At 60.3% G+C, this 13318-nt stretch overlaps 1 protein-coding gene across 1 annotated transcript in view; it reads left to right on the top strand.

The window, feature by feature from the left end:
- The first annotated feature begins 9272 nt into the window (after positions 1-9272).
- Positions 9273-13318, top strand: part of SDK2 (sidekick cell adhesion molecule 2) — a 45589-nt gene continuing 41543 nt past the window's right edge. Inside the window, exon 1 of the mRNA XM_027906832.1 lies at positions 9273-9790. Within this exon, the coding sequence (XP_027762633.1) occupies positions 9712-9790 (79 nt within the window). The 5' untranslated portion in view covers positions 9273-9711. The remainder of the gene's footprint in view (positions 9791-13318) is intronic.

Raw genomic sequence — 13318 nt, 5'->3', positions numbered from 1 at the left:
TGGTGTGGGACCCCGAGGATGATGGGGCTCTGGTCTGGGACATCAGGGATGATGGGACTCCAGTGTGGGACCCCAGGGATGACAGGATTCCATCACGGGATCGCAGGGATGCTGGGTCTCCAGTGTGGGACTCAGAGATGACAGGGCTCTGGTGTGGGGCCCCAGGAATGTCAGGTCTCCAGTGTGGGACAGGGACATCTTGCACCGCGCAGTCCCTGCTCTCCCTCCCAGCCCCTCCATCTCCTTTCACTTTCATTTACAAACAGCCCAACTCGAGGAGGGAGGAGGAAAAGGAGGCGCTGGAGCCGAGTGTTTCATTCCTGCACCTCTTCCCTGTGTGCCAGATGGGCAGAGGGAAATCACCCATAATTCTTTATCTGAAAGTGATATAATGCAGCAGAGTCACCTTCTCCTGGTGATTCCAGCTCCAAGGCAGAGGGCTGGCGATGGGGGGACTTGGGAGAGAGAGAGTACCCCTTCTCCCAGCCCTCCCCATCCCCATCCCCCACCTCAGAAATGGGATCACAACCAGTGATTCTCCTCCATCCCCTCTGCCCTCTCTCCCAAGCCACCCTCCATCCCCGTGCCCCGGCGCTCACGTCCCTGAGCCCAACAAATGATTTACTAGACATGATGTACGACCCTCTTGCTCATCTAAGTTTTCCTTTAAATGAGGTGGTGTTTTTTTTCTTTTCCCCTCTGAAACAGCCTCACAAATCGATCCCCTGTCACCCATGCCCTGCTCCTGCTGCGTGTAACGGCTGGGAAATGGATCCCTGGGTCCCTGGGAGGAGCAGGGGCTCTTCCATGTGTGTGTCCAGAGCCCCTCCGTGCACGTGTGAGGGGGGTTGTGCTACACGTGGCTGCACATCAGTATTTCGGAGTGTGTGCCCTGGCTCTGGCTGTATATCTGGGTGTGCATGGCTTTATGACAACCGAAATGGAAAAGACAATTGGATGTCAGAACCTATCCAAGGAACCCATTTATACCCACGGACTTTTATGGGATTCCCACTGATTGATTCAAGCACCATAAAACTTCCCCCCAGCAGCTCCCACTCCTCACAACCTTGGCTCTGTAGGGATGTGACTGACTCCTCTGACTGTCTCCAGCATTCCTGGATGTGCAGCTTTTTCCCAGATCCCTGTTGGAGCTATTTCAGATCAGGGATGCAGCCGCCGCTGTGCCACCCACTGTGCTGCTGGAGCATCAGGCGGGATGTGGGACAGGATCCTGCACCCTTTCCTTGGGAAATCTCTCCTCAGCCTCAGTTTTCCCTTCCCAGATGGTTTTTCTCCCTGCAGAGGTGAACTTCACACTCCTCTGTCGGTCTCCAAGTGACAGCCTTCAGTGCCACCAGCCCATCCGAGGCAGGAGCTGGGGTGCTTCATGCTGTCCCCACGGGACAATCCATCATCCTGCACTGGTGCCATGTGGCACTGGCACAGCCCTCATGAGCTGTGCTGGGAGCGGCTCCAGGAAACCAAAAATCTGTGTATGGGCGCAGTTTATCACCTCCAAACCCCAGTGAGGCTCTGGTACCCAAATCCCCATTTTTATCAGATCCCTCCCTCCATCCCTATTTTCCCCCTTTGTTTCCCTAAATCCTAATCAGACTCACCCACGCACTCATTTTTTTGCTTTATTCCCCCAAATCCAAAGCAGACCCCAGAAATAAAGCACTTCTGGTTAGAAAAGAACGCAATGTTTCCGGCTGGAAGGGATCTGCATTGATCACCTCCCCACAGCCCCCTCCAAACTGGCCACAGCCACCCTGAGCAGAGGATGTCCAGGGAACCTGGGCCAAGCAAGACCTCCTCTGCGCTCCCAAAAATAAAATAATTCCATGTCGGAAAGCTTTAAAAAGGAAATGGAAACCATAATGGAAAAGATGAGGAATAAGGAGAAGAAATTTGAATGTAAAAATAAATGAAAGGCACTGAGCTGAAGGTTGTAACAGAGAAAGCGCTGGCTGGAGCTGCGGGATGGGGGGGGATGTTCCTGGGGAGGGCACGGAGGGGGCTGGAGCAGATCACCGGTGCCACCAGAGCCATCGATGGACACAGAGCCCACGGGGTTTCTCCTGTGGGTGTTGGGCCCCCGTGTGTCTGTGCTGGGGGGGTCTGTCCCAGAGGAAGGTGATGGGAAGACCTTCCCCAGCATCCCCGGGGCTGCTGGCACGTGTCGGAGCGGCTCAGCCGGCAGTGCCTGCCAGGCTCTCCTTTCCATGGCTGAGCACGCTGACCTTTCCCAGCGCTTCCCGGCCCAGCCTCCAGCCTCGCTCCTGCCGGCTGATGGATGCGCTGGGAGTGGGGAGAGGTTGTAGCTGAGCAGCTCCAGCCCCTTCCCCCAGTCCCAGCCTCCCCCTCCCCAGCACTCACCCAGCACCTCTTCAAACTGAGACCTCCGGGGGTGTGTGGAGAACTTGGACACAATCAGGACACTGGAATTACTGCACAGGGACAGACAGTGGGCGGCTGACAGTGTCCCCGGTGTGTGACTGTGACACCAGGGAGTGATGGTGGCAGATGGGGGTGACAGGCAGAGTCTGCTCCTTCTGGTCCCTGGAGAGGACGGAGGGCACTGCCAGGACTTCGAGAATTTGGGTTTGGTGCCGCCTTCCTGCCACGCTTCCAGCTTTCAGAGCCAGGGCTGGGGGTGACACACTGCCCTGAGTGTGGGGCAGCCACTGCACTGCCATGGTGTCACCATTGCACTGCCATGGTGTCACCATCGCACTGCCATTGTGTCACCATCGCACTGCCATGGTGTCACCATCGCACTGCCGTGGCATTGCTGCTCTGCCACAGTTGTGAAGTCACCACTGCACTGCTGCAACATCCCTGGAGCACCTTCACCACACGACCCTCCCGCTCCCATCCCCCTGCACATCCCACACCCAGCCCAGGCCACCCTGAAGGCCACCGAGGTCCCATCCTGGTGGCTTTTCCCTGCAGCAGCAATTCCCGTGGGCTGCTCCGAGCGGGACCCTGGTGCGTGGCTTTGCTCCCGGTACAGCGTGTCCCGGTGCCACGGGAAGGGCAGGCACACACAGCTCCCTGCTCCGACACGTCCCCACCCCTCGCACAAAAGCGCTGCTCCCGGAATAAAGGATTTCAGAACCCGCTGTGCCTGTGTGGATAGAAACTCATTTATTTAATAGGCAGCAGTTTGGCTTTGTCATGTTCATTTAGTTTTTAATGACGCACAGTTGTGCCAATATTGATTTTAGCTTATAGGGACTCAAAAAATTTACTATCTGGAATTATCTGAAATGTAGCTGTTTTATCCGGCGGGCAGGGAGATGGATCTCTCCCGGCCTCGCTCCCGGCCTGGCAGTGGCACAAATCCCATCCATGGCCCCTTGAAAGCAGAATTCCTCGGTGTGAACCAGCCAGAATCCGTTTCCCAAGCAGCTCTGTGCTCCCTGGGGTAATGTGGGTGATGTTTGGGGTGCAGTGACCCCCAGGAATACCTGGAGCCCCAGGGGAAGCAGAGCCCAGCTGGCTGGAGCAGCAGATCCAGCAGGTTGGGTGGGCTCTGCGTGGGGAGAGGGCTGGGCAGGGACCCTCCTGCCCGGGTGCCCCCACAGCCCTGATCCTGACCCCATTATGGAATAATTCATTTTGAGGTTTGGCTGCTGCTGAAGGGATTGATTGAGGAGCTGGTAATTACATCACCCTAAGAGGCCCCTGGGGCTTTGTGGGAACGCGAGTGGGGAAGGGAACAGCTGATTTTTAGGGGGGGACAGGCTTTGGGAGCCCCACAGAGCCATGTATCCCCCTCCCCTTTCCTGGCTCTGCCAGGCACCGGATCACCCGCCGCAGCCCGTGCTTGCTGTCATCCATTATGCAAGTCTGTAAATATATTATTTACTATTTCCCCTATTTTCACTCATTATTTATCACCTGCAGGCAGGGCTGGAGCCCCCAGGCAGAATCCTATCCCACTGTTGGGAAAGGGGTGGGAAGTAGCAGTGGAAGGAGGGGGAAGCTGTGGGTGGGGGCTCCAGGTACCCCCCGAGCACACCTGGAGGGGTTTTAACCTGCAGGTGGATTAAATTACTGGGTTAAAGCAGAGGAATTAAATGAGCCTGACCCAGCACAGGTGGGGTGAGGATGAGGGTTCTGTGGAGCTGCTCTGGGATGCTGGGGGTGCCCATCCTGTGCCAGGGTAAGGAGATGCCGGACCTGCCCTTTTCCACGAGGGATAAGCCTCGAGTAACGCACTTTGGGGACTGGTAAGATGGGCTTTTCTGCTGCTTTTGTGGGGGGTTGATTCTGCTGGCAGAAACCACAGATTATGGCATGTGAGCAGTGCCCAGGTCTGCTGTGGGCACCCACATGCCTGTGTGTGCTTCAGGATGGTGATGGCAAAGTCAGAGGCGCTGGGAGATTGTGAGCACGTGTGATGTGCCCTCCTAAAAAGTGATTTGGTGTCACCTCGAGTCCTTTTTGGTCTGGATTGTCCAAGAATCCCCCCCTTTCTCTGAGCTTTGGATGCTGGGGCTCAGGAATGTGGTTGTTGCAGATGCTCTGGCTTAGGGGAGGAGGTTTTGGGGGGGGCTCTGCCAGCCCCAGCCTGGCCCTGGCTGGTGTGGGGGGTTCAGCAGGGAGCTCCTCTAAACCCCCAGCTCTTGGAAGCGTGTGATTAAGTGAGAGTCTTGGATGCAGCCCCCAGCAAACCTGGCTTGTCCCCAGCTGCTGTTCCTGAGGAACGCTCGGAAGGTGGCCTTTAAATGTTAAGAAATCATGTTAAAATGAGCCAGAGCTTTAGTTTAAATTTTTAATCTCCTGATTTAAAAACTCAGCCCTGAGGTCTGGACTTGTGGGTGGGGGCTGGTGATGTTGAGTAGGTGTTTCTGTGCTGGTGGTCTTGGGGTGCAGGGTCAGGATGGGTGCCAGTGGTTGCACCTTTGCCCTCTCGCTACACAGCAGAGCCAGCTTTTCCCAGGATCCATCCTGGGGCTTCTCTTGGCTCTTTCCAGCTGGTAGGAAAAGGAAAACAGCTCTGCAGGGTGATGGAGGAGAAGTTGGTGTGTGGGGGGGTCCCAGTCCCCTGGTTCCAGTATTTAGAAACGCTTCTGCCCCTCAATGCCTGTGACCTCAAAGGTGCTCTGAAGGAGAGTTCACCAGCTCAGGAAGGCCTGTGGGTCTGGAGCAGCAGGAATGATGTTTTTCCCCGCTGTGGGGCTCGCAGATGCAGCATGTGGGGATGCAGGTGGGAACCCCAACATCCTGCAGTTTATGAGGGGGAGAGGCCCCCAGTTGTGTGAGCAGCTCTTACCAGGCTGCCCTGAGCTCCTCCAGAGCTGCCTGCGCTGCAGGGAGCAGGATAAAAGCTTTGTATGGAGCAAAGGCTCCTGCTCTGCCAGCTTCCCCAGCAGAGGATGGCTGCTGGGATTAATGCCTCTCCACCTGCCCCTCCTGCAGGTGAGGAGCCTGTCTCGGGGGGCTCAACTAGAGGGGTTTTAGAGCAGGAGGAGCTTTAACACCCAGAGGTGTGGGAGCACTGGGCAGAGCTGCCCCTGCACCCTCAGCAGTGCTGGGGGAGCTGTGCTGCTCCTGGGGAGATGTTTCTGATGCTTCTCCTGGGGTCATTTGTGTGGAGGGGTCTGGGGAGGGTCAGAAATGCTTGGGACTGCCAACCCTGTGCCTGGTGTTTATGGGATACTCAGACCCACCTGATGGGTGCTGAGGTGGAGCAGGGTTGTGGCAGTCATGGGCAGGTCCCCCTGGGAAGTTTCTGGTCTTTTATGGCTTGTTCCCAAAGCACAATTCTCCAAGGAGAGAGTCAGATCCTGCTTGGAAATGGGGCTCCTGCCCCTCGAGCTGGGGAAGTGACTCTGCTCTGCTCTCTGCCAGCTCAGAGCCCCCAGCACTCAGCACACAATTGCTGTGGGCTTGAAGGGAGATCTTAATTGGGCTGAGATGGCCCAAACAGCTGATGCTGGGAGAGAGCTCTGGGCTGGGAAGAGGAGCAGCTCTGGCAGGAAGGAGAGGGCTCGCTCCTGGTGCTGTTCCTTTTCTCGGTATTTTTTTAACTCATAAAATATTTAAGATGTTTCTGTTCTGAATCGGTTTGGAGGCTCCTTGCTCAGCATCCAAGGGCAGAGTGGGGCCCTGTTTGATGCCCCTTCAAGGAGAGGCAGCTTCAGCCCTGCCAAAAACGTGGTGTCTGCCTGTGACCTTCCAGGGGCTGGGGTGTGTGACGGCTGTGACTGATCCCAAGGACAGCTCTGGGGAGAAGGGACCTGTCCTAAGCCCAGGTTTAAAGAGAGAAGTTAAATGATTGCAGAGGCTGCTGTGGCCTGCAGCACTACTCTGGATCGACTCTGCTGGCAGAGCTCAGGCTTCTGGAGAAATGAAAAAGCTGCTTTCAGTCTTAATTACAAAAAGAAGGTGTTGGGGAGCCTTGCTGCAGCCAGGGTTATCCTCACAGTTTGAAATGTGCAGATTATTGCTGGTCTGGATCGTTCTGGCCTCTCCTCCTGCCTGTGGGAGTTTGTTATCCCATCTTCTGCGAGGCTGCGGAGCCTCCCGGATCCAATTTCTCCTCCCTGCGCCGGTGCTGACAGCTTGGGGTTACATCTATCTGCTTTCCCCTTTGATAGTGAGGAAAGACTGAGCTCGTGGAGTCTTTCACTCGTGGGCAGCACTTCCAGCTTCTCCTTGCACTTCCCAGCCCATTCTCAGAGCAGGGAACAGGGATGTTGCTCCCGTGCTCAAGGAACTGGGATGCTGGGAGTCAGTGCCTCATCCCAGGGAGATGAGGGATGCTGAGGACAGCTGAACAAAGTTCTTGGCTGTTGTCCTGCAGCCTTTGGATAATGCTGATGGTCCCCAAAGCGCCTGACAACCCAGCAAAGACTTTTACATTTCAAACAAAGCCTTGATCTTTTTTTGGAACTTGCCTTGGTTTCAGACAAAAATTTTTAATTCAAGCCCAGCGCCGTATTTTGGGTTTGACTTTGATGCGCCCTCTTCAAGCAGGAGGCAAAATAACAGCGTTCACATCCGCAAATAGCCCCGGGGCGGGTTCCTGCTGCCCGCGGGCGGCGGCTGTGCCGGGCCAGCCCCTCGGCCCCGGGGGCTCCGGCCGCAGCCCGGGGATGTGCTGCTGCCCAGGGGGGCTGGAGTCCTCCCCGCGCCGGGGTCAGGAGCTCGAAACCCCAAACCCTGATGCATTCTTAGAGCTGTGCATCTTCATCCCTTCCGAGGGAGTCGTGTGATGTGGCTCCTGCTGGTCTGCAGGGATGTGCTGTCACGATTCCCAGTGTAATTACAAGTGGTGCTGCCTCGAATTGTGGCCCAGGCTGGGATTCTCAGTGACGTTGCTGGAGGATTGGGCCAAAACTCATGGGAGGTGAAGAGATGTCCGGTGTGGGGCTGGGGTGGCTCAGCATGAGGAGGACACAGCCTTCCCACTCAGGCATCACCTGGAATGTCCTCGGGGTCACAGGCCTGCTGGCAATGTGGGGATCACCAGAGCCCTCCCTGATCTCTGGGATGTGCCATTACTGCATGGAGCAGATCTGGGCTCTTCCACCCTCTCCTGGAGACAGGTGTGGTGTTACCTGCTGGAACTTGCTCCCACTGGGAGGGATTTGGGCAGAGGAGAACTGGCGAGGAGCAGGCAGGGTTGTGAGGGAGGATGTGCTCTGGTGGGAACATTGCTGTGAGATCCAAACTCAATCAGTCTGGGTGACCGTGGGGAACCAGGTACCTGTGCAAGTGGATAATAAACTGCTCCCAGCTCCACAAGATTAATTGTAATAACCATAAATCAGTGCTGGCACCAGGGTCAGACCTGGATTTATGGCCCTGGAGACAGGAATTCCTGTTCTTTATGGAACAAAGCCCTGATCCTGCAGGGCTTTGGGAGCGTGCTGAGTGTTACCGGGGCTGCAGCGTGTGTGTAGGTGCCTGGGGAGATGGTCCAAGCCCCCCCCTGGGGACAGAGCTCAGCCCTGGCAGGGCAGCCTCTCCCCTGCTTGTTCCAGCCAGCACCGGGAAACACCTCCCGAGGGGCGAGCCAGGGCTGCTGCCTCCCACAGCACATCGATCCCGTCATCTTGGTTGAGAATGCCAGCCACGGAGCTGATTAATGCCGGGGTGGGCAAGTGCTGGGTTATTGTTCAGTCTCTCTTCAAGAGGTCGATGGGAAATTTGGCAGTAGCTCTCCAAGTACACACCGTGCACACAGACATTGTCCCCCCAAGAACTGTGTGGGTTTTACACGTGAGTGTGCACAGTGTGGTGGAAATACACACCGGTGCCCAGCACTGACACAGTTGTATCGATGCCTGTGGGAGAGTATTCCCTCCGTCCCTGCCCTGGTGTGACCCTGCAGTGCTGGGGCTGGCTCCAGGCTAATCTGCTCATGCTTTCGTTTCACTCTGATCCTTGCAGGTCCCTTGGCTCAGAGGTGCTGTGTGTGCTCAGGAGGCTGATCCAGCATTCAGGATGGATATTTCCTCCTGTGCAGATGGTGCAGGTCCTTGGGTGTTAATGCTCAGTAGCAGCCGTGACTGAGCTGCTCTCCCCCACCTAATGCAAGGCACTGTGTTAGCAGCAAGCACGGACATCTTTGAAGGATGTGCGATCCTTTGGGGAGATTTGGGCTTGAGGAATTGTGGGATCAGGCCTGATGAGGTGGTGCGTTATTAGGAAGGTGCTGTTGGGTCATCTCAGGGGTTAGAGCTTTTTTTTTTTTTCTTTTTTTTCTCTGAGAACCCTAAAATGTTTGCTTTGATAACCCCGTGTCGACGAGTTCTGCTCTAGAGCTACCTGGGGGACGCGCTGTGTCCCCGGGGGACCGGGCGCTGATGCTCGGAGCGGGGCTGAGGAGGCATCGCGGGGTGGAGAGGATGGAGCTGCAGACGCGAGCTGCCGCTCCCACAGCGGGGGCACCGGGGGCGGGGGGGGTTGGGGAGGGGGACCCGCCCGCTCCTCACGATCCGGGGGCGGCCGGTGGGGACGCGCCCGCTCCCTCCGCGGCCGCTGGGTAGCGCTCGGGGCCGCGCCGTCTCCCCGCCTCCCCGGCTCGGGCTGCCCCCGGCTCCGCCGTTCCCCGCCGCCGCCGCCGCCGCTCACTCCGCCGCGCCGCGCAGGAGGAGCAGCAGCAGCAGCAGCAGCCGCGGCCGGAGCGCCCGGAGGGGTCGGCGCGGCGCCCCCAGCCCGCAGCGCCCGCGGCTCCGAGCGGGACCCCGCGCCGCCAACGCCGCCGCACTTTCCCCCGTGGGGGAAGAATCCCCCCCTCCCCAGCCCGCAGCCGCCGAGGAGGGGATGTCCCCAGGCAGGAGCTGAGCGCCGGGGAGGGGCCGCCCCCCGCCCCCAAACTTTTCGCTCGGCCCCGGAGCGGCGGGGACCCGGCCCCCATGGAGCCCGGGCGGGCAGGAGGGGCCGGGGGCGCGGCGCCCTGCGCTTCCCGTCCCCTTGCCTGACGCGGGGCGCAGCGCTCGGGGAGGGGCTCGGCTGCCGGCCCCGCGCCGGATTTGGGGGTCCCGGCTCCGCGCGTCCCCGGGGGAGCTGCCGATGGTGGGGACCTGCCTGCCGACCCTCCCCAACCCCACGAGGAGCCCTTCACCCCCGCGCCTTCGCCTCGCCCTCGGCAGCGCTGCTGCGGGGGTCCCTGCGCTGGAGCCGCCCGGATTATAAACTCGGGGAAGTTCTCCCCCCACAGTCCCCCCAGCCCGTCTCGGCGGAGCCATGGCCCGGCTCCGGAGCTGGGGGCTGCTCTGCTTCGCCGTGCTCGCCCTGCCCGGCCCCCCGGGAGCCGGCGCCCAAGGTAGGGGCATGCGGGGGACGGCGGGAGAGGGACCGCGGAGAGGTGGGGGGATCTCTGCGCTGCGCCCCTAAACCGAGCGTTCTGCCACCCCCGGGCTGGGAGAGCGGTGTGCCAGCCCGGGGGTGGGAGCGAGGCGGCCCCGGAGCTCCGCCCGGGGAGGGCACAGCATCCGTGGTGTTCGCGAAGCCTCCCCGGAGCCGGGACTCGGGGCCCGCCGGTGCTGGGCGCAGCGCGGTGTCCGCGGGGGCTCGGGGGGGCAAGCGGCGCGGCTCTGCTGTGCATTCCCCTGCCCCATAACTGCCCCCAGGCTGGGGATGGGGGGGAACGTGTTGCTCTGAGCTTGGGGTAGAGACTGAGCTGAACCGCCTTAGGGGGGCTGAGCATCCCCGGGGGTAGCGGTGCCCATTTCACCCCCTCCCTGGGGACCCCCGTTGAACCACGGAACCCGGGGTGCAAGTTTGGGGGGCTCCCAGGGAGCAGTTTATACCATAATGTTGGTCCCGTTGACCTCTAGCCATCGGCCTGAGGGGGCAGGGGCCTGAGGCAGGGTATGTTGCACCCCTAAGCCCCTTTGGGTGCCTGGGGCTCCCTCTGCACCCCAACAGCCCTTGGGGGCCACAGTGCTGCTGGGCAGCGTGAGCCCCTCTCAGCTCCTTGCCTTTGCGGCTTGGGCACGGCACAGGCTGTTTTTAGCTGCTCCGCTGCCCCACGGGGATGTAGAATTACTTTGTGGCCCTTCAGGGTGCAGCTGGGGTCCAGAGGTGTTGAGGGGCCCTGGAGTCTCCTCCTTGGCAGCGAGGGTCCCCACGGGGCCACAGAGGAGGCTCCCGGCTGGCAGAGCTGCAGCGTGGCCGCCTCCGTCCCTGCGCCTGGACTGAGCGGATCCAGACTGGAAACGGGGGGGGGGGCACAGTGGGGGGCAGCTCTGGGGGTCCTCACCCGCGACATTTCTTGCCCTTGTTTGCGGCATCAAGTGGAGCCAGAAGTCCCCGTGCGCTCCCGTCCTCCCGCTCCCCCCGAGCCTCCCCCAGCACTGCTATAATTTCTCAGTAATTAAGTTCAGAACATAACATCTAAAGCGGCAGTATATTATCCGGGCAGGCCCTGTGTGGGGAGCTCTGAAGGTCTCTTTGATTGATTCACTCCCTTGCCGAGTTTCTCTTCTCCTGGCTGGCGTCTCTGGCTGGCGGGTCCCCCATGATCCGTTTGTTCCCCGCCTGCGGGACGGGCTCCTGGGGTGACCCAATCTCCTTCCATTTATCCGTTGGGTGGGAGGACGTGGGGCTGCCGGTGCTCCAGCCCCCCTGGAAGGGTGGGGAAGGGGCTTTGCTCCGCTCTCCTGGCGCGGGAGCCGAGCTTTGCGGCTCCGACTCTCTGCGGCGCGTGTCACGTCCTCGCGGGTGCCGTGACATTGCTCGGTGCCCAGCCCGGCGTGGCAGCGGCCACAGGCCAGCAGGCCGTGCTGGAGGGATCATTCCCAAAGCCTGGCACGTGCCTGTCTGCCCTGCCGAGGGTGGCACTGGGGGTGCACCGGCAGGGTCACCTCCCAGCTGCGGTGCCTGTGGGGTGCTGGTGCTCTCCGCTGCGTCCCGTTGGGATGGACGGGGTGCTGGTGACGGAGCCGGGGAAGGGGCAGCATTGCGGGCAGGGTGCCTGGCACTGGGCTCCGTCCCCTGGCTCGTTCCCACTGCGGTGGGGCAGGCAGGGCATCCCCGCAGGGCTGGCAGCGAGGGGCAGCAGCGCTTTGCGCCGGGTCTATTGATTCTGGCAGCCAAGGAAAATGGGATCAATAGGGAAGGGAAGGAGGAGATGACGGCGTGAGACCTCCCCGGCCAGAGCGCGGGGGCTGCCCGGGCATGGGGTGAGGCGCTTTAACACCTGCGGTTGGTGAAACAAAGGCCCCTCGCTGCCTCTGAGAGAGGGGATGGAAGTTTAATTACAGCCCGTCTGTGCTGTGTAATTATTAATTACCCATGGCAAAAAATAACTTATTGATTAGGGGCCTGACGCTAATTACCCGGAGCCCAATGCGGAGCGGGGGGAAGGCTCACAGGCAGCGCTGCCCGGGCGGGAGCTGTCGCAGTGCGACCTGTGCCGGGCCCGGGGGGCTGTGCCAGGGCTGGGGGGCACAGGCAGCCTGCCTCGCCAGCAAAGGGCCCTTCGGCTGATTAACAGGGCAGTAAAGGGCTCCCCAAGAGCTGAGGGGAACTTGGGGGTCCCCAGCCCCCTGCTCGCCGCCGTTTGCAGGCTTTGTGACCCCCAGGGATGTGGTCTGCCCGGGACCCCCTGCGCTGGCACAGCACCTCTAATGGGATTGAGGAGGCTGTGACCAGTCCCAGGAGGGATTTGGGAGGCTTAAGGTTCCAGACGGGATTTGGGGCAGGGGCCTGCAATGGGCAGCTTCCACCAAAGAGGCTTATTAGAGGTGGCAGTGGGGGAGTTCCAGCATCTTCTGTGCCCCACGCTCGGAGCTTGGGCACATCTGCACACCTGGAGCCCCACAGGGCTGAGCAGGAGGAGGACAAGCCCCTGTGCCTTCCCGGGGATGTGCCATACTCGTGCCAGGAGCTGGATGACGGGAGCTGCTGGTTCCTCTGTGCCAGTGGCATCAGGGCAGGAGGGGATGGCAGAATGTGAGGTCTCCTGCCCTGGATCCCTTGTCTCTGCCAGCGCTGGCACATCTGCTGGTGGCCTCATGCAACGCTCCAGCTTGGGAAGGAGAGTGCCTTTTAGGGGAGAGGAAGGGAAGATTAAAATTTGATGCTGCTTGGGAAGCCATTAGTGCCTGGGCGCAGCGATGATGAAATTTTGATGACCTGATAACCGTAAGGGAGGGGGGCTGGTCCGGTCCCAGGCAGCCCTTGTCACCGGGCCCCATCACTGTGCTGGTCCCCAAAGGCTTGGGGTGCCAGTGGTCTGCTGAGGGGGAGGACAGGCAGGATGAGAGCTGCTGGTGGGATGGGGGGTGTCTGGGGGCTTGGACCCGCCTGTGGGGCCGGAGCTGGTGGGCAGGGAGGGCTGGGGGTGGCTGTGCAGCTCCTGCCCCGGTGCCATCCAGGGACCGGGGTGAGTGACAACATCGAGTGCTCGTCCCTTAGTGACAGGGCCTGGGCTGTGGTGGCATTTCTGCTCGGCGGGAGCGAAGGGAGGAGAGCTGGAAGGAGGGAGCAGGCGGATGCTCGGCTACTTGAGAACCTGGGAGAAGGCTGCTAATTAAAGCGGGAGGAGGGAGCGATGAGGGGTGACCCTGCCTCTGCCACTCTGCGAACCATGTCCTTGTCCCCAGCCCGTGCCCGTGGCTGCTTCCTGCCTGGGGATGAGCTCCAGCCTCACACACATTACTGTAGGCCCTACACAAACTAGTTGGGGGTGTGTTGGTGTTTGTAGCAGCAGCGCTGGCGGTGCCTGGGGTGAATGTGGCCCTGGGGGACAGCGCTGTGCGGGGGCAGAGCCCTCTGGGTGCGGGGTGGGTGGGTGGGTGGGTGAGCGGCGGGTGCCCTCCCCTCTGAGCCCTCGTCACCGCCCCGA

The sequence above is a fragment of the Empidonax traillii genome, unplaced genomic scaffold, assembly GCF_003031625.1.
Source record: "Empidonax traillii isolate 1590-97213 ecotype Southwest subspecies unplaced genomic scaffold, ASM303162v1 scaffold1363:size121840, whole genome shotgun sequence".
In the NCBI taxonomy this organism is placed as follows: domain Eukaryota; kingdom Metazoa; phylum Chordata; class Aves; order Passeriformes; family Tyrannidae; genus Empidonax; species Empidonax traillii.
The sequence above is the reverse complement of the archived record's forward strand: the minus strand, read 5'-3'. Positions and strand labels throughout refer to the sequence as shown.